The 26942-nt window shown below is 41.8% G+C and overlaps 1 protein-coding gene across 1 annotated transcript; it reads right to left on the reverse strand.

The window, feature by feature from the left end:
• Positions 1–26405, reverse strand: LOC116045666 (kielin cysteine rich BMP regulator). Its single transcript, XM_031293453.2, has 46 exons — positions 25700–26405; positions 24291–24823; positions 24021–24093; positions 22969–23273; positions 22709–22877; positions 15903–15973; positions 15685–15778; positions 14422–14504; positions 14244–14337; positions 14073–14152; positions 13900–13985; positions 13581–13671; positions 13031–13130; positions 12857–12942; positions 12462–12555; positions 12208–12357; positions 12017–12123; positions 11841–11934; positions 11551–11724; positions 11391–11473; positions 11194–11287; positions 10311–10493; positions 9950–10120; positions 9642–9815; positions 9442–9524; positions 9259–9349; positions 9101–9183; positions 8845–9018; positions 7990–8169; positions 7586–7850; positions 6887–6969; positions 6714–6807; positions 6464–6637; positions 6281–6363; positions 5841–5961; positions 5673–5755; positions 5192–5291; positions 4984–5072; positions 4229–4331; positions 3916–4058; positions 3465–3637; positions 2470–2581; positions 2284–2385; positions 2013–2177; positions 1610–1910; positions 1–706 (listed from the first exon to the last, which is right to left on the reverse strand). The coding sequence occupies exons 1-46, from the start codon at positions 25800–25802 to the stop codon at positions 486–488; spliced, it is 6315 nt and encodes a 2104-aa protein (XP_031149313.1). The 5' UTR covers positions 25803–26405; the 3' UTR covers positions 1–485.
• Between the last annotated feature and the right edge of the window lie 537 nt (positions 26406–26942).

The following is a 26942-nucleotide window of genomic DNA, read 5'->3' on the forward strand; positions in this document are numbered from 1 at the left end:
TATTAGTGAAGCCTTTGTTTATTTGTACAATGGAGAGCGAAAAAAAGAGTACCTGAGATAATTTGGCTTACTCCATTTACAGTCAGACATTGCACAGTGCTGAAATAAACCTGTACAATAAACAAATGCTCTTTTGGTAGTAAATTATACTGGCACAATACTCCAAAGGCTGTGGACAATATCATAAATGTGTAAAACAAAACAGGTAGAGACAATACCAATATCAACAAAACCCTTTGTGTAGTATAAATATTCAGTGCTACATATAACAATGTTGATAGAATCACTAAAATGCAGTATTTCACTTCTGTCAATATGTTAAATCCACAGCTCATGGAAGTTTATCTGTTTTTTCCATTTCTAACTTCAAACATACAGTAACAGAAGGCTTATGCAGTCTTTGAGTGTATTGGAGATTATTAGAGGGGGCAGTGCATGTGTGTGCATACAAGTAAATGTCCACTTGAAAGTGAGCAGTCCATTAATTATAGGGGGTTTCCATGAATGATCTTGGGGCACTTTTCTGGCTGTATGCAGTAGTTGTTGTGTAGAACCAGACCAGCAGGACACTGGCAGCCTGGGACACAGGGCTTGAAGCAGTGGCTCTCTATAACCCCCAGCGGTACGTCAGCGTTAAAGCAGGTTACCGGGCACGGGGGTCCGCACTCGTCAAACACAAAGCCTCTCTCCAGTGGACATCCCACAGCTGTGGAAGACAGCGACAGAGAAAAAAAAATGAGACTAAGAACACTGTGACCACTATGGCGTCAAGGGTGACTAGTGGGAATTAGCAGGTCTCAATAATAAAATAACTTTTTCAAGAGAAAACTCTTTTAATTTTCATTTGAGGCTAAATTGTTGTGTATGGCTTTCTTGTAGCATTGTAAAAAATCACTGAGCAGTTAACAATAGTAGCAGGTGAACTTTGGTGAGTCTGATCATGAGGCACAAAGTGCGTTTTTAGATCTAGAAATAAAAACGTATTTATTGTTATGACTATTATTTTACTGCACGTGCTTATAGGTATAATATGGTCATTTTGAAATGTAGTTCAGTAGAATTCTCAATTATGACCCCATATCTTTCTTATTGTTTCACAATCAGTGTTTAAAGCCCCTGAAAACTTGTTTTCAAATCTAATGCTTTTCCTGATAACATTATATATTCCTGACAAAATAGGCAACAATCAAAAGTTAGTTTGGAGAAAAAAAAACATCATAATTTAATATTTTAGAGAGTTTGTAGAGTTTAACACTGGAAAACTCAGAGTCTGTATGTGAAATCACTCCCTATTTACTATATAGTGCACTATATTTCTATGCAATTTATGTAATATAAAGTGCCCTACAAATAAAACAAAGAAAGTTGTCCATGGCACATACACTACTTTCTGCTAACAATCCCACAATGCAATGCGTGATATTTTACATATGCCAAAATGATCTCTATATCTGTCAGTGATTATCCAATCGGCAGCAGGTTTGAATCCGACCCACAGCCCTTTGCTGCGTTTCGTCCTCCCTCTCTCTCCTCTTTCCTGTCTTTAAGCTGTCCTGTCAATAACACAATTTTTTTTTTATCGGGACCTTTAAGTGTGGGTTTTACTCACCACACAGGGATGAGCTCCTCCATTGCAGGATAACTCCAGCCTCTCTGCACTGACTGGCGTAGGCCTCCAGTGTGTCACACAGACACTCATCAGTGTTGGCCCCGCAGGCACAGAGGTCGTAAACACAGGCTCCGTACCACGGTTCAGGAGGCACCACACGATGGCAGGGCTTAAAGACAGCAGACTTCAGGAGCTTACAGCGAGCGTTAGCCCCCTTCTTGGCCTGGTAGCCTGCGTCTTTACAGGGGTCGACATCCTCACCGGGGCGACAGGATGAGAGGGAGTGGCTACCATTTGTGACCTAGAATAACAAACAGTTCTTTGATTTTGTGCAGTTGACAGACTTGTTTCTCGCTTTATGTATTTTATTCTGTCTCTCCATTTCTTCTATACAGTATTTTACCCTCCAGCTGTTGCCAAAGTCAGACTCGGATAGGCTCAGTTGTCCGCTGGGCATTCGGAGGTCATCCTGGTAGTAGTTGTTGAAGTTTCCACAGAGGCCACACGTATGGCCCTTATAGGAGCCTGGCACACTCACTTCCAAATGTGAACGCCCACTCCACAGTACCTAAAGGTGTACCAGTGGGTGTATAAGTGGGTGAGAGAATTGGGTGTCCAAACTTTTTCCAATCATACGTAATTCACAAAGACGATGAGTGATAAAAAGACTGTACCTTCAGCCCGATGTTAGTGTTGAGTAAGATGGTGTTAGTTTGTCGTTCTACATAGATGTACGGTTCTCTGAGGAATGGCAAAGTCACAACCTCCTCATTCACCTGAAGAGTACAAAAATGGCTGAGTGGATGCATAACACAAATATGAGTGTACGAAAATCATTTGCAGTATTTGTCCACACAAACCTTCACAACCCAGTCCTGGAGTAGCTGCACTGTGACGTCTCCTATAAACACAGTCACCTCTTTAGTCCAGGACACTCCTTTACGCCCACGATCATCATTAGTGGCATGAATACTGTGCAAACAAAAAGGAGTCATTGGGCAGGGCATAGAGTATTATCATTTTATAAAAAAATTAATTTATTGAAAGGGCATGTGAAACGACATGTTGATTGTTGTTTTCTTTTATTGGCATTTTTCTTTTAACGTTGTGAAGGACTTGAATTCCAAAGTTGTTGCAAGTCTTTTCTACAGCAGGTTTTAAAAGCAAAGTATCTTGAAAAGTGGATGTTTTTGCAAACTGACACATACACATACAATCCATTTGGCTGCTACTAATTCTAGTTAATTTTGTTGGCAAAGGGTGTGTTAGGACAGTAGCTCCCAAATCTTTTGGCTTGTGGCCTTTTTGTGGCTACTGAAAAGTTGGTTTAAAATCCAAAGTGTTTCTCCCTAAGATTAAATATACATTACTATATACATAACTAAATATATAACAATCAACATCAAAGTTCAGTTATTATTAATAAAATGAAACACTCAGAAACTCTGCTAATTTGCTTCATCAGGACTGTGTGGGTTTGGTTTCATCCAATTTGATCAACAGCGGCCTTGCAACATAAGCAAACAACTCCTCAGCTGCCATCAAAGTTTGATTCAAATATTGCTAAATCCTGATTGGTGCAAGTAAGTGGCATCAACTTTTTCTAACTCATGCCCACGTCAATCCAGTGAGAAGAGCTCAGAAATGTCTCATATGAAATAACCAAATCTGTTCAAACTTTTGGCAGAACATTTAGTTTTCATGCAAATCACTCTATTATTGAGTTGTGAGCAGTTCAATCAAATTGTGTTTTTCCTCCTAAGATTGTTTCATTTATATGATTTTTTACAGGTCAAACAAGAGAAGTAGTCTACAAAAAAACATGTCTACTACCAAACAGAACTTGTTTGGGTACCTAAAGTCTCCACCCTCACAGTCCTGTGCCAGGATGTATGTGCACGCTCCCTGGAAGTGCAGCATGCGGCCATCGAAGGTGCGATAATGAGGGTCGCCGAAAGCAATGCAGGAGGCTGGACGAGGCAGGCAATGAGGACAACACAAACCTGGGACAATGGCTGGCATCTCATCCTAAGAGAACACACACACACACACACACACACACACACACACACACACACACACACACACACACACACACACACACACACACACACACACACACACACACACACATACAGGAGACTGCCGTGTCAAAATGAGCCAGCCAGAGTGTATACACGGATAAGAAATGTCAGATATTTAATCTTTCTCTACAGACTGAAGGTTCAAACAGTGAGACATCCCGGGAACATTTCAGACTACGATGAAACCCTGAGAAAGAGTGTGTGTTTGTTTGTTATACTGACTGTTGCACAGGTGAGGGGAGGGCAGCGTTCACTGTGACAGTGTACATCTCCAGACACACACGTACAGCTTGTGCACTCATCCACCTCCCACTGTTCGTTAGAGTGATACACTGTTCCCTGGTGCAAACATGACGCCCCTGAGTCTACAACACACACAAACACACACAAACACACACACACACACACACACACACACACACACACACACACACACACACACACACACACACACACACACACACACACACACACAACACTTGTTAGGCAGAACACTTCAGTTATGGACGCTCACTGTATTGGCTGACTGTGATACCTTGGCATTCATAGCAGCATCTCCCTGGAATCTTCACTTGTTTCTGCCCACTCAGACAAGCTGCAGGTAAACATTCTTCAATGCTGCACTCAATATAGCCCAACTAAGGATTACACACAGAAACAACAGATTACTTTAGAAGTAGAGGTTCTGAATAGATACAAGACTTATCAATAATCTTGGGTACAGTGCTAGAAAGTAATTAAGTACATTTTCTCACGTACTGTACTTAAGTACAAATTTGAGGTACTTTACTTGAGTATTTCCATTTTATGCTGATTTATTCTTCGACATTACTCCATTTCAGAGAGAATTTGTTTTCACTTTTTACTCCACATTACTTTTCAGATTAAGATTTTACATATAAAACGTGATCAGTTAATAAAAATATGATGCTTCACTAGTTTTGATTCTTTAAGTACATTTCGTTGCTTATAATTCTTCTCTTTTACTTAGGTTACATTTAGAATGCAGGACTTTCACTTGTAATGGAGTATTTTTATTATAGTGTGGTATTGCTACTTTTACTTAAGTAAATGGTTTGAAGACTTCATCCACCACTGCTCGGGTCTAGTTTGGGAAATGTATTGTCAAATATTAGGTGTGAAGGTGTGAGGTTTTTAATAAGGTTTAATTTAGGTGTCATTTGTATTCTACCAGTCCACTTACGTGATTAATTAATGAGTACATTGTGCAGTCATTATATGTTGGTGGAAGCATTGCATGAGCAGTGTAAGTATTTCTGTAAGACTCACATTACAGGTACATGTGACGCAGTCGTCATCGCTGTCTGTCCAGCTGCTGCCGTTGGCCACGCGTCTGTTCTGGCCCTCGATCACACAATCTGTATAAAACACAGGAGAACCATCACAATAATGAATGTTTTAATGCCAATAAGACTTACTGAAAATTTAAAAAGGCACAGCGATCAGACAAACAGGAAGAAAGATGGTGTTATCTCACCTTTACACACAGGGCAGCATGAGTTTGGAGTAACAAACTGTTCATTAAGAGGACAAGTAAGTGGGAGGCAGTTTTGGTGTAAACAGGTCCATGTCAGGTCCTAAATCACAAACACAGTATCACTGTACTGCACAGAATGGCATGGTAGGTTGACTGTAGATTGATCAGTACAGTAACAATTTAGATCTCAAGGTGCCGTATGTCAAATAAAACTCACTTCACTCAGAAACCTCCCATCATTTTTAAGCCAATGAAATGGCAAAGATCTAACATTTTATATGATGTCTGACAGACGATATTCTAATTAGATTACTTATATGTTCTACTGTGAAAATGTGACTGTTATATATGCTTCCATTACAGGCTATAACAAGATGTGTCAGTGCCATTCTCTTCCTTAGCTGCAGATCACTTAATACACATTTTTCCTGACATATTGTATGCAGAACAGAGCGCAAGAAAAGTGTCGTTGCTGTGGTACCTGGCACTGGCAGGTAAAACAAGGGTCATCTGTCGCCAAGACCTCGTTGCCAATCAGTGCAGAGGTGCAGTTACTTAGAGGCTCTAAACATACACACAAATGTTACAGATCTCAGTGATGGTGCAGAGATAATACACAGTGTATCACAAAAGGTGGTTTAGTACTGACGTGCACAGACAGGACAGCAGGAGTCTGGCCCAGAGAACAGGATATTGCTCTTAGGACAGTCGACCAGACTGGGACACTGCTTTCGGTAACACCTCAGGTGTTGCTCTCCGTCCGGCATCACCTGGGACACACACAGGTTGGATTACAACTACCACTATAATACTACTTCTATTTCAACTACTACTACCACTATCACCTCTGGATCTTCCACGTCTATTTATATTACTACTGCGTGTACCTCAACAATTAGTTGATTCTTCTATAAATTGATTCACAATTTATTAATCATTTTAGTCATCTATTTAACACAAATGGCTAATGATTTACTGCTTAAATCAATACATAAAAAATAAATAAATCAATATGATCAATAAGTTAAGAAGTTAAACATAGAAATGTCACAATCAGGTTTCCAGTTGTCAGGTGTGTATGCATCGTACCTCACAAGTGCAGATCTGACAGGGGTCATCGGCTGGATGGAAACTGTCACCTGGACCATACACTCTGCCATCCAATACACAGTCTACTCAACAAACAATCATATAAGATTATCATGCACTAAAACAACAGAAAATCCTGATATGAAACATGAAACGTTTGTGCCTTATCCTTCTTTTGCTTACCAGCACACACAGGGCAGCACTCCCCGGGAACGCTGATGAAGTTGATGCAGGGAGATAGACAGCGTACTTCAGAGCAGGTGGTCACCCCGTCCACACACATACACGTCATACAGGGAGTGGAGTCTGCGAACCAGCTGCTGCCCTCGGTATGCTCCTCTCCTCCATACACACAACCTGAGAAGGACAATTAAAAACCACTGGTAGAAACTATTTCTTTCTGTGATAATATTTTTTTCAGCAATATATTTACCTCTACAGCGAGGACAGCAGGCTCCTGGATCAGTCACCTGATGCATACAAGGCAGCTTGGGACACTCGGGAGAAGCACACTGCACCTCACCTGCCTGCAAGACTCAGATGGATTAGCATTTAAACACAAGGAACAAATTTGGAGGGAAAAGACAAGAGATGGAGGAATCAGACCTGGCAAGTGCAGGTGGAGCAGTGGTTTGAACTCAGGGTCCATGTCTGCCCGTCATTGAACTCCTGTCCATCAAGCGTACACACTGAGACCAGAGATAGACAGGAGACAAATTGATTTCTCAATTTGGTCTTTTTAGAGATATATAGTTTGTTATCATGTTTCATGTTTTTTATGTGTGTATACATTTCTGCACGGATGATTTTTGTGATCATGTGATCATAAATACTTTTAGGTGCTTTCTAAGATTAAATTCAAAATGAAATAAACAATGGAAAAATGATTTCTGAATACAAAAGTTAAAGGTTCATTCTCATAAGATCAGCACAATAAGCACACCCTAAACTCTGTCAATTTGTCGATTATAAAACTGTATATATTAATTTCAAAAGTACAAGTTTTTGTTTAAAGTAGACTTTTAAATAGACGTTTTTCTGTCAAACAGTATACAGACTAAAGCTTGAAAGTAGCATACACGGAAGATGTGCTAATGCAACTTAGCTGTAAAACAAAGAGCAAAAAAACCACAATAATGTGTCCATCTCATGCTGAAAAATTATAATTCTTGTTTTATTGAAGAGACTGGGTTTATTTAAAATAAATATAAAGGCCGCAAATTTGCTACAGTTTAACATATTACAGGAATCGATAGAAACATGTAGGCCTTCACATATCCTTTTCACAAACAGTTCAGGAAGTACCTGTGCACTCAGGACAACACTGTCCTGGCTTGGTAATTGGTCGGACACATAGTGTTGGTGGGCAGACAAGGGGCACACAGGTGACGGTGCCTCTGACACAAGTACAGCGCTGGCAGGGGTTGGAGGTGGGTGAGAAGGTGTGACTGTGAGACTGGACAACACCCTCATACAGACAGGAGTCACAGACGGGGCAGCAGGTGTCTGAAGGGACCGGGTGGGAGCACCGGACTGGACAAGGTCTCTTCTGACAGTTCACCACCTCATTCTGATCAGAGGAGGGGATGAAGGGACACGTTGGAAACACAGAAAAAGAGAAGGGATGGAATTAATCGGACAATTTGAATTTGGATCAAATGCATGGTCAGATCATTTATTTTTCATTCGGTAGGAATTGTCAGACTGACCAGACAGGAGCATGACGAGCAGGGATCAGAGGGAGAAGTGAAGGAGGAGCCTGACTGATACTCGTTCCCCCGATGAAGACAAATCCCTGTGCAGACAGGGCAGCACTCCCCAGCAGGGGTCACTGGTCGCACACAGGCAACACTTGGACAAGAAACATGTGTACACACCACACCACCGTTCTATACACACACACACACACACACACACACACACACACACACACACACACACACACACACACACACACACACACACACACACACACACACACACACACACACACACAAACACATACACATTGAAGCTGACACTATTTCTTTTACATAGTCAGTTATAGTCCTTACGTACAACTGAAGATAAATAGATGATGGAGTGGTAGCGAGGTTTATTCATGCTCCATGTACAATAAATAAAATGAAGTGCTCTTCACAAGGCCAGGGTGATGGGATTAAACGAATACTCCACCAAAAAAATTACTTACGTTACCTCCTTGTAGCTCCAAAGTGCCACCAAAAGTACAATTTCTATAGCAATGATTTTTGTAACATACTGAAAAGTTAAGTGGCGCAATTGCCGTGTTTATATGATCACATGTATTTTTTTGCTGTGACGGGTCGCCACCGGAATCCATTGTAACTGCTGTATATCAAATTACAGCTGCCATTCTCCGTGAAGAAGCAAACTACAAACTTTTCAGAGACTATTGTTGAACTATTCCTTTAATACAATGTCAACGTGTAACATGGTCATCTTTTGCAAAGGTAGACCACCTTGCTTTCAGTTAACTGATGGTTTTTAGGTTTAAATTTATAAATCTGATACAGATTTTAAAAAAAATACATGCGTGGTAGTACCAGACAAGAGCAAAGCTGGCAGTGGTCTGTAGGGTGTGGAAATCGTTCTCCGTTGAAACAGCCTCGTCCATTAAAGTTGCATCCGTCACACACTCCACATGCACAGCCATCCAGAGCTGGGTGTGGACATGACACAGCAGGGCATCTTCTGTGTGCACATACCACTTCACCTCTCTGTGGAAAAAAAGATAATTAATACAGTAGTTGTGAGGGTTCAGCAGGTCCCAAAACTAAATGCAGCCCTTCTCCCTCTCACTGAGCATGTGCAGTCCTGGCACCCTCCCTCTCCTCCTGGAAGGATCTGTCCGTCAACATAGGTCACACCTTGGAATTGACAACCTACACACAGAGTGAAACACCAGTTATTTACTTACTCTACATAACATGAACTGTCATATGTTATAAGCTGGTTACCATCACAGACAGGGCAGCCACACGGATTAGTGACCGGGTGAGGACAGCGAGCTGCTGGACACGACTTTTTCATACATCGCACCGAACCACTCTGTAAGAGAATAAGCATGAGAATAAGCAGATGTTGTCTAAAGAGATTATTCAGCAGAAATGTGTACGTGAATGTGTGTGTGTTGCTGCTACCTGGCAGGTACATTCAGAGCAGAGGTTTCCTGGATCAGGGATTGACTGCCCATTTGCAAGGACTGCACTATTATAGAAACAGCCTATCAAATAAGGACAGGTTTATTTTGTCATTTTATAATCATGTGAATGATGAACAAACACAATTTAAAATCAATGATCCTCAACTAGGATTTGAGTTTGATTTTGAGTTTACATACGTTCACATTCTCCACAGCATTGTCCGGGTGGTTTGTATGGGTGGCTGCACTCTCCATAACAGGGTATTTTGGTGCAGATGACTTCACCTCCATAACAGTAACATACGCCACATGGGTCTTTGTCATCACCAAACTCAGTGCCATCAGGGTATTCTTTACCATGAAACAGGCAGCCTGCAAGTAGAAAACTGGAGCTTAAGATAATTTTGTGACAACCTTGGGAAAATAGTTCCCAATGAAAACTGTTGACAGAAATGTCTGTGGATCATCTTCTGGGACATTTGCTGTTAGCTTTTTCGATCACTCACTATCACAGGACATGCAGCACTGTCTCTGGACAGGGTGGTTACAGTTGGACGGTGGACAGCGCTTCCTCTCACACCGGACGGAGCCCTCACGGCAAACACATACTGCACATGGATCTGATGCGTCATCCCATGTCTCCCCATTAGCTCGCTCACGACCCTCATATAGACAGCCTGCAAGGGATATGCGACAAATAGAAAACATGATTAAACTAGAAAAAGTGCAGTTTCGTATGTGACTGAACAACTGTGTCAAACTTGCTGAGGTCTTTTGTTGCAACATATGACATAATGTGCTTGATCCACATATACAAATTGCTTTGTCCTTATGTTACAACATCTTGGCAGGACTAAGAAATTGTACCTTCGCAGGTCCGGCAGCACTGCTGTGTGATGGGGTGAGAACATGGAGCAAAGGAGCAGGGCTTGCGCTGACAATGAACTGTCCCATTGGTGCAGGTACATGATCGACAGTTGTCAGTTGGGTGGTAGAAACGCTCAGTGTGTCTGTAGGGTTGTTGTTCGTACACACAATCCGATGGAGGAGCTGAGGGAATATCAGTGGAAAGAATCAACTGCATGCTTCCACTATACAACTTCCTAATTGATGCTGTGTTTGATCATCAAAAGCCAAGAAACAAACTCAACAGTAGATGAGCTCACAAATCAACATTACATCAACTACAGAAGGAGTACCGGACAGTGAAATTAAGAGGTATAGCATTTGTCTGAAAGGAAAACCTTAAAACTCTAAATTCTTAATGGCAAATAATTTGAAACTGATTTTCATAATGGTCCCTGTTTAGCTTTCTCTTTTCCAAATAAGGATCAGATGAAGACCATATGAAGCCATCATTTACTATATAAAGATAAAATACCAATTAAAAATAGGTGTGAAAAAGGGGAATAATAGCTGGTTTTGAAATAGCTCACTAAGAATATGAAACAGTCAATCTAAAAATATGTGTATCATGTCTGTGTTCAGATTTGACTCAAAGAAAGTACACTTTTTGACGCAAATGGTAAAACTAATAGCCTCTATGATGAGCTCTAACTGCTGACCATATTAATAAATGGGCCAAATTAAGGTGCCAAACTACAATAACTTGTCCCTTTTACCGCTTGCAATATGGTAAAAGGGACAAGTTATTGTAGTTTGGCACCTAAATATGTGAGGTATTTCCCACCACACTCTTTTAACTTTTATTTCTCACCCTTCTGAACTTTTCTCTTGTGCACATCCTTACCAGGACACTGGGGGCAGCAGTCTCCAGGCAGCACATTTGGGTTGGAGCACGGCAGCGGTGGACACCTCTTCATCAGACACTGGACATTCCCATTCTACAACAAACACATCACAGAGTGAAGTAAAAACCTGCTTTAAGAAGACCACAGGTAATCAACACAGCAGGGTGAGTCATGCTGTGATCATCATTATTCTTACTATGCAGCTGCATGTCCTGCATGTGTCAGTAGGATGGGGGAACTCCTGTCCATTGGGATACTCTTTCCCAGCATAGCTGCAGCCTAATGCAGAGGAATGTTGTGTACATTAATTTGTTACATTTATTTGTATTCCTGATATAAAATTCATATTTCCTCACCATTGCAGTTGTTCTGACAACACATTCCAGCTCGAGGCGCATTACAGTGAGGATGAGGGCATTGTGCTTGGTGGCAGTCAATCTGGCCGCTCACACACTTACACTCCTCACACACACTCACAGGGTTAGGAAAAGCTTCTCCATCAACAAATATGCGGTTTTCAAAGGAGCAGTCTGGGAAAGATGCAAACACAGACGTTATAGTGAGCTGACTGATAATAAACTAAAAGAAAACTCAATGGTCATAGATAAATTGATTCATGACCATGTCTGTTTCTGAGTTTGAGAACCTGGACATTTAGGGCAGCACTCTCCAGGTGGTGTGTATGAGTTGGAACAGTTGAGTGGAGGACAGGGTCTCCTCTCACACTCTACACTGCCATGCTGAGGAAAAGGGAAGGCTGTATCAGTAGGTTTGAAGTTGAACAGTACTGTGTAGTGTGTGTGTGAATGGATACACGCTTACCTCACATGTGCAGATGTGACAGGGGTGGTCAGGGGTCATAAACCTCTGGCCGTTGCTGTAGATACGATGGTTATAGGTGCAGCTTTCACACACTGCACAACAGGAGCCTAGGGAAAGAAAAGAGACAGTGTAATGAGGTTACACAGTCACCTGCATATAAACAAAGCTGAGGCAGTCACACACACTCTTACCAGTGATCTTGCTGGGATGCAGGCACTCGGTGGGGGGGCAGTGTGTGTGTGCACACAACGTTTCTCCATTCACACAAGTGCAGATGGCGCAGGGACCCTCAGGCTGCCAGTTGGAGCCTTCCTCATATTCCACACCCTCCAACACACACGCTACAATGAGAAAAGCGGAGTTGTCATATTAATTGATGAGCTGCACCTGTGTGTGTGTGTGTGTGTGTGTGTGTGTGTGTGTGTGTGTGAGAGCGCATTATTACCTTTGCAGATTGGACAGCATAGATGTGGGTCTATAATGGGGTTGGAGCACTGGACAGGAGGGCACTTCTCTTCACGGCAAATGACATTCCCACCCTATAACAGATACATGGTATGAAAACATTGTGACTACAGTGTGTTTTAGTTTATAAGAGCATACAGAAACATAACAGCTATTATGTGCCATCGGGTACATGAACGGGCCATTCAAAAGTATAGAATTATATGGTGCTCTAAAAGAAAGTGAAAGAATTAGTAATTTTTCAAACATGAGACAAAGATAGAAAAAACAACTGAATGAAGATAATACACACTTGTTCATTAAACTGAACATGTTTTGGACAAAAATCCTCAAAGTTTCACCACTTTCTTTATTGCAAATACAGCACAGACTTGCCTTACACCTGCACTGCAAGCAGGGTCCACTTCCAGCAGGGGTGAACACTTTTCCGTCAGCATACACCCTCCTGTCATACTCACATTCTGTGGGAACAAATACAAACTCTGACTATGTTTAAAAATGGCAAGCCATAGGCAAAAGAAATTGACAAGTACATGAGGAAATTCTGACCATCGCATGTGGGACAACACTCTCCTTTGCGCTTAGCTGGATGACTGCAGCTTAGTGTGGGACATGATGAATCCATACGCTCACAAGACATTTCACCTGCCTTGACAGATAGACACAAGAAGGTGTTAAATGTGTCACTCTTATAGAGAATTTTAACATTCAGTAGCTGTCAGATACAAAGCTCAAACCTAGACAAACTAGACCTAGATCAATAAATCTGCCTCAACATATTGGCTGTTATTGCAGACATATCAGCATCTATGTCATTTTCAGGGTTTAAAAAACAGCTTAAAGCTATAGTGCGTAGTGTCTGTCGCCCCCATGAGGAATTCTAAGTAAGTAACACTGTCGGCGCATCCGCATGACGTGAGCCTTCCGTGATTGCACACCTGCACACACACACACACACACACACACACACACACACACACACACACACACACACACCCCAATCACATTTATTTATGAAAGTGCAAAAGGCGTTGACAGTATTTCTTTAAACCCCTTGGTCATGAACATAATAAAAAAAGCTTTGCCAGACTGAACTCACAAAGCAGCGGCAGTGAAGGCAGGGGTCTCTCCTGGAGGGGAATGTCTGTCCATCCACATACACCTTGGACTCATATTCACACTGCTCACACCTACAGGTCACACACACACACACACACACACACACACACACACACACACACACACACACACACACACACACACACACACACACACACACACACACACAAACACAAATAAACTATAAACATTTAAAACTTTTGGAAATGTTTCAGTTGTCTTGAAAGCAGAGAGAGATTAATAAGGTGGATAGATGAAGGTTTGAAAGTGATATGGATGAGGTTAGGCAGGTTGGTTACCGTGGGCAACAGTCTCCGGCCCGATGCACAGGGTTTCGACAAGACAAGGCAGGACAGGGAAGGGGTGAACAAGCCACATTTCCATTCTAGAGGTGAAAGATATAATAAAGATAAACTTGATTTATACACACAAAAATGAAACTTAATAAGGAATATGATGATAAATGACATACCACACATGTGCACTCTTGACAACGGTCTCCAGTAGGGATCACGGCTCCATTAGGGAAGTCATGACCGTTCACACCACAGTCTACAATACACACAAACACACACTATACTCTGTCTCTGCAGTTCAACGAACCCACACATACACACCACTTCAGTGAATTGAAGAAACCCACCTTGACAAGCTGGACAGCAGGTATTGGGTGGAGGAGCAGATGGGAATTTACATGGGGTGTTACACCGCTCCCTCTCACAGCGAACGTGCCCCTCCTGGTAAAGGGGAGAACGATATTAACAAAGATGAAGGTGATTGAAAAGATGGAGTGTTAAATTGTCAGTCAGTATCAGACCCACCAAACAGTAGCAGACATCACAGGGATTCTCTACCGGCCTCCACTTGGCTTTGTGGTCATACTGGACACCAGAATAGATACAGCCTGTAAACACATCTTCATCAGATTGCTTTACTGTTTATTACAGGCAGTGAAGTGGTTAAAAATTAATTCAACACCAGAACACATAAGAAAGAAAAATGTCTCTTTCTGCAGAAGCAAACTTTCAACCCTTTTCCTGCTAATCAATCTTATCTGTCAGCTTAGACAAATGGACCAATATCAGCCCTCAACTCTGGAAGCACATTTGCACCCCCTGCTGTCTGAGAGAGATTTTTCTGGTCAGTATTAAACTGTCAACACATTGTATTATATGTAAAATAGAGAAGTCTGAGTAATAATAACTTTTTGTTGCCACAACTCTTGTCTTTGTTCTCACTGACCGAAACCAACAGGAGCATTTAATGGCTGCATAAAGATGTGTTAAGCCTTGTGTTGTCTTCCCATTGACAATGAACTTGTTGTTCTTTCAGGTCAAAATTGAAAATTAAAATTTGTGTTGTTTTTTTCTATTCTTTTGATGCTTTTTAAAAACATTTCTGTCACTTTTTTCAATGCTTTTTTTATTCATGATATATTTTTTTTTCAAAGCAGAAATGATGAATTATTTCAACCGATGATGACGTTGAGTGAATCACAGTGTCAAAGTTTAGTCAGGAGACTGTTTAAAACCATTTAAAAAACACCCAAAATGTAATGGAAGTAATCATTACTTTAACCTGCGAAGAATGTTGTATGGCTTCCATACAACATACATGCATGCATCCAAGTTATCCAAGTTATTTTTGGGCAATTTGGTTGAAAGAAACCCAAATTGCTGATATAGAAAACTTTGAGGGAACATGAGGGTTAAGATCTTGTGCAAATATATATATTTTTTAAACCAGTTCAATGTTTGGACGTATTCCGAAAGTTTTTTTTTTTAAATATAAAGAACAATCTATGCTTTTGGGAACATACCTTTAATTTATGGGGGTATCAAATGAAAACTATTCCATTTGTTTGAACCAAAATGTAATTCATAAAAGTGTAAAAAGACCTACTAAGGAGAGACTACCAAAGATGAGCTCATATAAGCATCCTGTGAAATGGTAATATTGATAATACTGATGGATCTCAATACAGTTTTTAATGTAGTTTACTGAGGCACTTTTAATGTTTTGTTTTAGGTTTTCTTTAACTAACAAAGATCATTGTGAACAGATTTTTATTTTATTTTCCTTACCTCTGCACCGCTGGCAGCAGTCCCCAGGTGCAGTCTCCTTGTGTGTGCAGTCCAGTGAAGGGCAGGGTTGGGGATAGCATTCCCTGTTACCCCCCTGTTGGCAATGAAAGGACACAGAGATGAGAGAAAATAATGAACAGTGGAAGACAGAGCAATTGTTCAGGCTCAATAAATATGTTTGTGTTAGTGTAAGTGTATGTAACAATGAAGGTACTCACCTTACACGTGCATGTCTGACAGCCATCTATACTGTAGGACACATTATGAACTGTACCATCCAGCTCACACCCTGAAGATGAGACAGAAGTTTAAGTGCATACACATTTTTTAGCTTGTGGGTGTGTGTCTGCATTTCCCAAGTGATAAAGTTAGAGTGTATACTGATAGTTTCAGTAAGAAAAGAGGAATGTGGAAATAAGTTTGAGCTTTACAGATGGTCCATCTTTGTCTATCAATGCAGATTTGCTTCACATTTTCTCTACTGTAGGTCACTGGAGAACATCTGGTTCTGCTCTCTCTCCAGTGATGACAGAACAGCATGGTTCTGATGTAATACATGTGCTGGCTCTCACACACACACTATACTTTATGGGCCGTAACTATAACCACAAGTGCCTGCAGGCTTCCAGCCGTTAAACACTACCACCGGCAAGTCTATTAACACTATCTATTAAAGATTTACTGTAAGAGAAACAGATCAGATCATGGCCCTAACAACTTGCCCTGTTCTGTGGCTGTTTAAGTTATTTAGATGAAAAAGAAAATTGTTTACAGTACAGCGCATACCAAACACTGAAGAGTAACATCGCTCAATTTGTTTCATCAAAGGCTTTCAGGGAGCTCATCAAATATTTTTTGCTTAGCTTGGACATTTCAACAGACAATTATTTTAATGACATCTCTCGAAAAGACAGAGACAATGTGTTTGTGTGTTAGAGAGGGCAATAATCACAGAGTGGGGGGGAGGCTAGTGAGGCTGCCTACTGTGCCAGCAGCCAACAGGCATTTCCTCTAGCAAGCCAAGCATGCATGAGATCAAAGTGTGAGTTAGTGAGTGTGTATCAACTGGGTGCCATTGGAGTCTTCGGCCTACATGCAGAAACAATTAGGGGGAAGATGGATGAAAAGGCAGATACATTGACAGAGAGAGTAGTCAAGGGGGGAGAGAGAGAGAGGACAGAGGGCTGTTTGGGCACATGTGTGTGTTACATTGATGGCAAATATGCGCACAATAAGCAGAACAAAACAACGTTTGTTTTACTCTGTGAGAGTGGACTACTGGAGAGAGAGACAGAGAATCCTTAATGAAGCCATTTAAAAAACAAAATTAAGCCAGTCCAACATCAAGTAAAGTCCCATATGTTTGTTTCACTCCATTATGACAGGCGGTTGTGCACAGTCACCTCAAATGTACCAACCAGGAAGTTGATCACAAATGTATTACTGCACAACAACAAATTACTCTAAAACTTAGTTTTGAAAAATGGTAGTAATATAAAAAAAACATTGGCAAAAACATGTAAAACTACCAGGATGATACTTAACCTGTTAACACAACAGTGACAAACTATCCCCTTATAAAGTTGACATGGTGAACGTTTTAGCAAACAGTTGCCTATTTACAGATCCAGCAGCAACAAGTTCTGTATCACCTGAAGAATGTTAGTCCAATAGTCACTCTTTTTTAGCTTTCTACCAATGTCTGAGGGAAATATCCGGCTCTTCCGCAGCTAATTGCTACACTATGATCACCAGATAGTTGAACTTGGTCTGTCTGCTGTCTGGGAGCTTGCAAAACGTTTTTTAAGAGTTTTTTTCTTTGCCAAAAACAGTTGCCTGCTGCAGCTGGAAACAAGGTTGATGAGAGTGGTGAAAGTGAACCAACAGGAAAGTTGAGCCAAAACAATGAGCTGAAAGATGCTAAAATGCTCCATAGAGCTAACATGATTGCAATGTTGGGTGATCATTCTCTGTGGGCTCATCACTACTTGTGACACCCTTTACATTACAAGTATTCGTTTGATCCGTTGTTAATATATAAAGATTGACTAGAGCAGCTTAAAGCCCTGTGTTTTACTGACTTCTGGTGGTATCTCGCTCTGCAGAATTTTTTGGTTTGGAGGTAAAAATATTTCAATGTCTGTTTTGCTATGGTAATGAAGTATTTGTCCTATTTCATTCCAGTATCAGTCCTTTCAACGGTCATCCTTATCATGAATTGCCTTCTGCTTCTCTGAGCTCACAGAGACGAGGTAGGTAGCGAATGATGGTCCAATCTCTTCTCACTGACAAGTACTTTATTCCTCTATTCTTCTGTCCAGTAAAGGAAAGGGTCCAGTGTTTACCAGCCATGGCATATTACAAGGTTTCCAGTCGCTGAATCCCGCCACTCTGTGAAGCAGGAACCACAATTGTGCATATGGCAGACAGCCTTGGGGTACACTTGGCAACGGGCCTGATGGCAGAGGTCAGGACAGCTGATAGGCGCAGAGCCAAGGGGACATCCGCTGAACCAGTGGAGCTTGAAACAAAACCTACAGACAGTTTTGCGAGGAAAAGGGGAACACAACATTGGGTTGAATGCTAAAAAAACTACTTAGAAAAGATTTAACTTACAAAACTTATTCATAATATGACTTGTCTCATAAAGCCAGCTGGTATATATATATATATCTCAAGTTTTGTTTTCAGTTTCAAAAAATTCTACTGAGATTCGCAAAGCTTGGCATTTGAATGATAAAGCTTGGGGGAGAGGTTTAGATGATCATGTGATTCACTGACTCTGGAAACCTTAAGAACAACTGTTTAACTCACTGTTGTAGGTGTAGCTTTGTTTTCACCTCAAAGTTTTTGAGAAACCGATACTAATAGATAGAAATTGAAAACTGACCACCCACAATTAGTGTGTTTGTCCAGTAAGATGTAGGGATCCTGTTTATGTCTAGGGTAAGGAAAACACTAGTCATTAATCAACCTACTTCAAATGATGCCTCTCCCAAGCAAATACCCACTGAGCTGTGTCATGCCACAATAAGCATCAAACAAAAAATTGTGGGCTGGCTTTGCGAGACTATCATAACTTTCTTTTTGTAATGCTGATACCTGTGGTCTGGTGTGATTGGAAGCCATATGTTGCTCCTATTTTGAGTAGCATTTGTAACAGTATCATCACTTTCTGGCTTAATTTGTCCCATCCATTCCTGCTGACCACTCAGAGCACTGCTTTTGTCCGAATTAAAAGTCATCCAGTCCTGCTTGACCCAGTGCTGGGGCAGGGAGGTGATTGGAGGGCAGGTACGGCTGATGCGTTTTAAAGCTTGGTCACTGGATGACATCAACTGTTGCTGCGTGTGAAAGTAGAACCGCAGGTAGTGCGGCCCATTGAAGAACCAGTTGCAACTGTCCTTGTCGTAACCATCCGTTCGAAAGCCGAATGCATCAAACCCACTGCGATCCAAACCAAATGGATCAAACCCATAGATACTGTAGCCTTTGTCACTGAAAAGCTCAGACATTATCTTGTCTTTGTGTGACTTATTATCACTCTCCTTTTCATCTGTTTCTTCATGCTGTTTCTTCTTCTCATTCACAAACTCCCCATCCTTCCGCATGCCAAACCAGGTGAAATTAGAACGGTTGAATCCATAGCGATTGAAGCCAGATACATCATATCCATCCATATCAATGAAGTCCCGGTTAAAGCCATCTTTGCCGTAGTCCCACCTGTCCCAACCGCTCCGGTCATAGCCATTACGATCATATCCATGTTGGTCGAAACCACTGCTGTCAAAGCCCCCAATAACAAAGCTATTTCGGTGAAAGTTGTGTTTCTGATATTTTGGACTTCCTTTTGGGTGTTTTCGTAATGTCATATTACAAGGCGCACCAATGGTTATGGGCACATATACAATACACATCTGCTGCTGGGAAGAAATTACATCATTGGGGGTAACTTCAAAAGGCTTCATCTTCACATGTCTCTGTGTAGCAGGGTAAAGAATGTCGCTCTGAGCATGACCATCTCTAGAAGTTTGTCTTTTTGATCCATGCTGATGTTTATCTTGCCACTGTGCCCACAGCTTGTCCATGAATGCCATGTGTGACAGGTATAAAGGGTCGTAAGCAGCTAGAGGTGAAGCCATGTGACCTCCTACCCAAAGCCTAAAGAGGCCAGAAAAGGTCTGCAGGGACTGGGAGAACACGTGGAAGTCTGACTGGTTTAGAGTCCTCTGCAGGGTCACTGCATCTGGCAGCCACACCTAAAGGAACCAATGGAAATCAATTAGACAAACCCTGTTACCAGTAATACAGCTTAAAGCACTTCAATGTATAGAGAGTACAGTGAGGTGGGCTGTCAAATGAACAAACACTGTTTGACAAACCGAAGAGTTGAAACTCCGTCTGAGACAAGGGGACCAGTGGAAACGGGAAGTCAGGCCCTGGAAAGGGTGATGTGGAATGCAGCCAGAGCCAGGCTCACCGTCTCCTCCAAACAATCCAGCCTGCCACGCAGCTGAGAACTTTATCGACCCAGAGTCCACTGTCCACTCAAAATATGGAAGTGACAGTTTGCATGATGACACTGACTGCAGCTCACGCTCTACTGATCGCAGAAAGTAGCGATGCCAAGGGAGGAAGAAGGCATGATCACCAGCCAGAGGGGAGAACTCAGCTCTCAGTAGCGCAAAGCCCTTCCACACAGCTAAATCCACATGCAAACACACACACACACACACACACACACACACACACACACACACACACACACACAGACATAAATAAACTCATAACAATGATACAAAGGTATACTTTGAATTTAAAAAAGGAAGGGAACCAAAACATTTAGATTTGCAGCCTTACCTGGTCTGGCATAGACTTTCCTGATAGCCCGTTGGTACAACCTCCTCTCTCTCAGTGTGAGGTCTCTGATCTCTTTACGCTGAGTCAGGTGTCTGCACACACAGTCAACTCTGCCACTACATGTGCATGTGCACTTTTCACAGCCTTGCCTGAACCATTCCCCATATCTCCACAGCTTTTGATGAAAGAAGCAGCCACAACCTCCACCACATCTCACGTCAGAACACCTCACTCCGGGAGAGAAGCACATTATTTGTGCCTCTCCAGCTTTGTCCTTCACCAAAGCTTGGCAATGTATTAGAGTGAGATAATCACAAGTATAAGTAAAATCTGGGTCCTCGCTGCAGTCTACATTTTGAAGATTTCCTTTAAGATCTTCCAGCTCAGTACGGTTGAAGTCTATATTGCCATACCACACTTCATCCTCCAAATTATCCTGGTCGTATTTACAGAAAGTCTTGTTCACAGAGGAGATGTTGTATCCATGTTGAGTATTATTCTGGTGGCCAGTGGGAAGACCCTGCCTTGCTTTGCGGAGGCAGCATGCACCCAACATGCACTGGTCTCTACAGGCATTAAAGGATACGAAGTTGTTGCTGCTGTTTCCAGTGCAGTAGAGGAAGTCCTCACAGAGGCCAGAGGTAGGATTAAAGGCCCAGCGGCGTTGAAACGGCAGCATCCCTTCACAGTTGTTCGCTGGTTTGGGTACCCAACATGCCTGGAAGTAGGGAGGGGGGACACAGGGCCTCTTACCCAGCCTTAAACCCCATTGCAATGCCCTTAGCCAGAACTGACAAAGGACAAAAGTAAAGCAAAGCACTGCTATTGGGCTCAACCAATGCAGCAGGCCAAGCAATGGTACAGCTAAATCATGAACACATAACACACAATCACAAGAGTGATCTAAAAACTAGATCAGTTACATTAAAAGAATAATATGCCATTTTGAGAAACACAGTCGTGTGCTTTCTTGCCGAGAGTTAGACAAGGGGGCTGATACCACTCTCACATCTGTCCGTCAAATAAGCCACAGCAAGGCGACATTAAACTTAGCTTAGCACTAAGATTGGAAACAAGGAAAAAGCTAGCCTTACTCAGTTCAAAATTTAAAAAAGCTGCCTATCAGCAACTATGAGGTTGGTATTGACCTTCTTATCTAACTCATGAAAAAAGTGTATTTCCCAAAATGTCTACCTGTGTCAAATTTAGAAAAGTACAGAGGCCAGTAAAAACAAAATTACTGAAAAGAAAATGTTAGGCTATAAGAAACTATAAGAAAACTACAGTAACACAACACTTAACAGAAGGGGGTTTGTGATTGACCCACCTCAAGCATTTCAAAAGTTCTGGAGACCTGTCGGGTAACCAAACATACAATAAGCAAATCTTTAAAACTAAAACAATCAAACACAGTAGATGAAACTAGGAAAGGCACACAAGGCTACATGCTCAGCAATACAAGTAGCATAGCATCTACTGCCCTGCTAGCAGCTATGTATCAACATGCTCACAATGACAATGCTAACATGCTTATGTTTTGGTATGTTTACCATGTTCTCCATCGTAGTTTAGCATGTTAGCATGCTAACATTTGCTGCATAGCATTAAACAAAAAGTACAGCTGAAGCTGATTTTTATGGGAATCCATTCAATCGGCCTAGTTGTTAAGATATTTGGACTGAAGTGGACTGACATCGCCACCCCTGGACATTGCTGCTAGCATGGCTAAAAAAGGCTGGAACTGAGACATTTTCACAACATGGACAGACTAGTTTGACACCAACATGGACATGTTTGTTGTTGTATTTTTTTATACTCTACTCCACTAATCCTGGCACAAAAATACCTGTCTCAGCGGTTTCTGACACACTGGTCCCTTGATGTTTGGGGGACAGGAGCAGTAAAACCCAGTGGGGTCAGAGGTCAAGACGACACATACGCCTCCATTTTGACAGGGGTTAGACAGACAAGGGTCTGGGAGAAGGACGGTCATCTGCAAACTAGCTACTTAACACCAGTTAATGTGCGTTAGTGTAAGGTTGTTGAAAGTGTGCCAAAATCATAGGTAGATTTTATTGTGTGTTTTTGTACAGTATGTGTTTGACAAAGAGTCAGAGTAAGCAAATGCGAGAATGAAAACTGTCAGAATCTGAATCAGTTTTACCTTTGATGTCAGCTTGGCATTTGACCTTTCCAGATGTGCACGTACACACAGTGTTGAGGTCAATCTGCCAGTGCTGGCCATCCTCTACTTCACGGCCCTCCCACACACATCGCTGCCTCACACACTCACATCCCTCTAGGTGCTGTATGCGAGACTGTAGGTCTGTATTCTGTAGAAAAACAAGAACGCAATGCCACTTTATAACACTTGACATTCTTGTTTTATCATGGAAAGTCATGTAATCTGAGTGCAATACGTACCTGAGTTTTGACCATGTCCAGCATACGAGCCAGCTCCTCCAGCCTCTTTTCCAGCTTCTTTAGCCTGTCATCTTTCTGTGCCTGAGAAACAGACTTCACCCCTTGAGGAGATCCCGGGGGCCCCAGCACCACACCTCTCTGCAGCTGGTCACTCTGGACGTCCTGGGGATAATGGTTGGTTTGGTCCGTTGGCCTGCGGCTTGTTTCAGGTTTACTGGGGGATGCATCCTGCTGCAACATTCGACTGCTGTCAGTCCGAGAATCTGAGCTATGGCTATCTGCGTACTTAGACGGAGGCAGAACATCTGGAAGAAGACAGTGGCAGTTGGTGGGAGAAAAGATTCCTGAATAATTCTTGAATGAATAAAAGAGCAAATTTAGAGCCTAAACAAACATCCTGGGAAAATTATGTCAAAATGAAGACCCACACTGAGGAATAATAAACAAACTGTTTGGGGGAAGTTCTGCCTGAGGGCAAAAAGATATGATCTATTGCATGTAAACCACAGTGGTCCCACTACTTTTAGGAGTATCTATGTTGGGAATTCTAGACAGAGTTGCAAAATACATTTTTATCATTTATTTCATAGTTTATATAACATAACAGAAAAACTCTTCACTGACAACAATTGTCTTGTCTTGTCTCCCAGAGTACTTAAAATATAATAAATTATCAGGGTCAGTACTGAAGAGAAAGAATGGAGCAAAAGAAAACAAGGAGGGAATGACGCTGCAGCCTATTCTGCAGTTTCTGCTTTTCAGCATGCTGATACAAACTGATGGATGCGCACGTACAGACACAGAGTGTGCACGCAAACATGCATACACATATCCAGAAAAAAAGAAAATCGAAGCTCTCCAGTGAGCTTCGAAATGTTTATTTTTAAAGGTGTGCTTGCAGGATCTTTGGGTATTTTTTGGCAATGTCCTTATGAATTTATTCTTTTTATGTGCTCAAATGGATTCAGATTTCAGATTATTTTCTTTCATTTGTCCCTCCAAACAAAGAAAATAATTTACACCTAGTTTTGATATAGATAATCTTACTTTACCTGTAACATTGTCACAGAGCCATGGCCTCCTTAGATATGCTTTCATTGAAATCTCAGCTGTCTTCAAATAACCCTGCATTCATAAAGAAACACAGAAATGCTCACATTCTAAATGTTGCTGTATACAGTATGCACATCAAATGGAGCTTAAGTAACTGCAATTGTTTCTCTAAAAGAGTACTGCAAATAGTAAGTCGATCAGTAAAGGAGATGTTTCATGTTGTTAGTATGCAAGTATGTACAAGTATGCAGTATGTGCAAGAAACTCACACTAAATTTGCTGTCTTTCTTCCCTGGTGTGCTGGCAAGAGTGACAAAAGCATCTTGAGGCAGTTCCAGATTGATTCTCTGTTCACTTTTTAACGGTATAACCACAGCTTCTTGACAGTCTACAAAAAATGCCAGCCTGCTAGTCTCCAGGCTCACAGCCAACTGTACCCACTCCTCCCCGGAGAAAGGGTTTCTCCTGGGGAAGTAAAAGCTGGCAAGGCCCTGAGCTCCTCCTCCAGCCTGATAGTCCAAACGCAGAGTGTTATCGAGGGTGGAAGAGATGATTTGGAGAACGGGTGAGGACTCAGAGGAGAGAGAAAAAAGAGTGGCACTGGAGCCCGATGCCTGATGCCCCACCAGATGCACCCCCATGCTACCCTGAAGGTTGGAGTACAAGAAGTGGGAATATTCACGAGGAAGAGTCAGGTAGGTTGCTCTGGGACGTATTTTGTATATGACACTGCTGGGACTCTGCAGTCTGGCCACACCGCTTATGTGGTGGGACATGTTTAGAGCTGCCAGAAGGTCGATCACTAGGAAAGAGATAAAATAGACTTGTGACAAACATGTATACATCAACATCATACACATACTGCATGAGGTCCTGCTCTGTCTAATGGAGGATGACACTGCGGTTTCTGGGTTGTGAGGAGTTTGAGTCTGTGTGAGAGGGAATCAGAATGAAGCCATTCATCAGCTGGTCACACATGGCTGCCTAACTGACCTCAAACACAACACCAACAGGACAGCATGGCACAGTCAGTCTGAGCTCTCTGTCTCTTATTAAATCTGGAGATAGCTCTTCACTGCTAAAAGCTTACACTGTTAGAAAGTTTTGTGTATGGGATAAATGTATAGAGTCCATCAGTGGTGGAAAGCAAAGCAGCTACATGTACACAAGATAAGTACTTAAATACAATTAATGCTGAGAAGCCTACTTGTATTTGAGTATTTCCAAAGGCTACCGTCTTCTTCTACACCACTAAATTACAGAGGGAAATCTTGCACTTTTTACTAAATGTATCTGAGAGTTAGGCTATAGTTACTTTTCAAAGAAATATTTTAAATAAAAACATATGACCATCTTTAAAAAAATGTTTAAAAAAAAATTGTTAAAACATGTTAAAATATTACTTGCACATAACTAATCTGTAATAATAATTAAATCGCCTATATTATATTATGTAACACTGTTCTGCAAAAATGTTTACTTACAGCCTACTTTTGCTGGAAACTTATTTTTACTTCTATACTTTCACTCTGTAGTATTGCTACTTTTAAGTAAAGTATCTGTTGTTTTCAAGTAGCCTATACTAATAGCAAATCAAAAAATCAAAATAAACCAAACTATAAAAATGTAAACTAAACAACGAGTTAGCCTTCTAGTGAGCACACTTTTGTAAACTCACCATTCTCGTGCTGTGGACTGGAGTGCCCCTGCACAGACAGCGCAAAGACCCAGAGCAAATGTATCTCCAGCAGCATGAGCGTCCTCAGTTTGTTGCTCTCCATTCTCCAGACGGAAAACAATGGGAAGCCTGGATTCAAATCCAACCACTTTATGCAAAAGACATAGTGTTCGTCGTCTTTTTAACCTCAATCTGGTGACATGGACCTTGAACTGTAGGATGTCCCTGTTTCCTCTGCGAGCAGAACTTTTCCAAAGAGTGCGCGGGGGAAACATGAAACATCTGGATGCAGGCAGGGCGTCACTTCTCTGCAGTTACACAGTTAGAATCCCCCCTGGGGCCATATCTACAAAACACTTTCACTCAATGATCACAAAGGCGAAGAGTTGATGATTATGACTATGACTGCTCAAGATGCTTGTTATTTCTAATGAGAGAGAGAGAGAGAGAGAGAGAGAGAGAGAGAGAGAGAGAGAGAGAGAGAGAGAGAAAAGACACGCATGCAGAAAAGTTCAGGTGTGCAATGCGCGTGTGAGGTCACCGGCTCTGTCTCTGTCTCGTTCAGTTTCCAGTCCCAGAAGGATAGCTGTGAGTGAAGTATTTTATTCCCCTGTTTTTCCTCATTTGTCAAGCAAAAAAAAAAAGAACATCTCTCCACCCAACACTGCTCAGTGTTGTTGATTCCCAAAGACCCCCGTTTAGAGAATTAGCTAAAACCTGGTCTGGAGACACTGGAGAGGAGCCATCCTGAAGCAGCCAAATATGTGTGTGTGTGTGTGTGTGTGTGTGTGTGTGTGTGTGTGTGTGTGTGTGTGTGTGTGTGTACGTACAGAGAGAGACATAGAGAGACAGAGGGAGACAGAGGGAGGGGGTAAACACAAGTAGTCATGTTTCACTGCTTTGGAATCGGTCCCAGTGTGCATCCCACAGTGCTAAATCTTTTTAAAAAAAAAAAGGGATTTAGTTTTTAACGTAGAATCAAGCTTTATGAAGGAGGCCATTTACTGTTAAATTGTCTTTCAGAGGAACACTAACAGGAACATAATGTTGCTCTCACACCCACTTCGTAGCCAGTGGGCTTTCCTCTTGAGTGGAAGAAGGTTGGGTCGATGTGCAGGACAAATTGAGCAACTTAGAACAAGACAAATACATCTACAACCATGCAAGAGGCTCTGTGAGGCTGTAGGCACATTGGTGCTTTGAGCTGAATGCTAAGCATGCTAACATGCTCATATCAACATGT

The sequence above is a fragment of the Sander lucioperca genome, chromosome 7, assembly GCF_008315115.2.
Source record: "Sander lucioperca isolate FBNREF2018 chromosome 7, SLUC_FBN_1.2, whole genome shotgun sequence".
NCBI lineage: Eukaryota > Metazoa > Chordata > Actinopteri > Perciformes > Percidae > Sander > Sander lucioperca.

Bases quoted from the DNA above. Each gene is read 5' to 3' on its own strand.
- LOC116045666 (XM_031293453.2), bottom strand. From the start codon at position 25,802: ATGGAGAGCAACAAACTGAGGACGCTCATGCTGCTGGAGATACATTTG. The intron at 9,184-9,258 runs GTAACCAGCTTA...CTCTGTGTGTAG, and splicing joins TGGCTGCCCTGTCTGTGATG to GTTGTCAATTCCAAGGTGTG. The intron at 4,332-4,983 runs GTGAGTCTTACA...TGTAATCCTTAG, and splicing joins GCGTCACATGTACCTGTAAT to TTGGGCTATATTGAGTGCAG.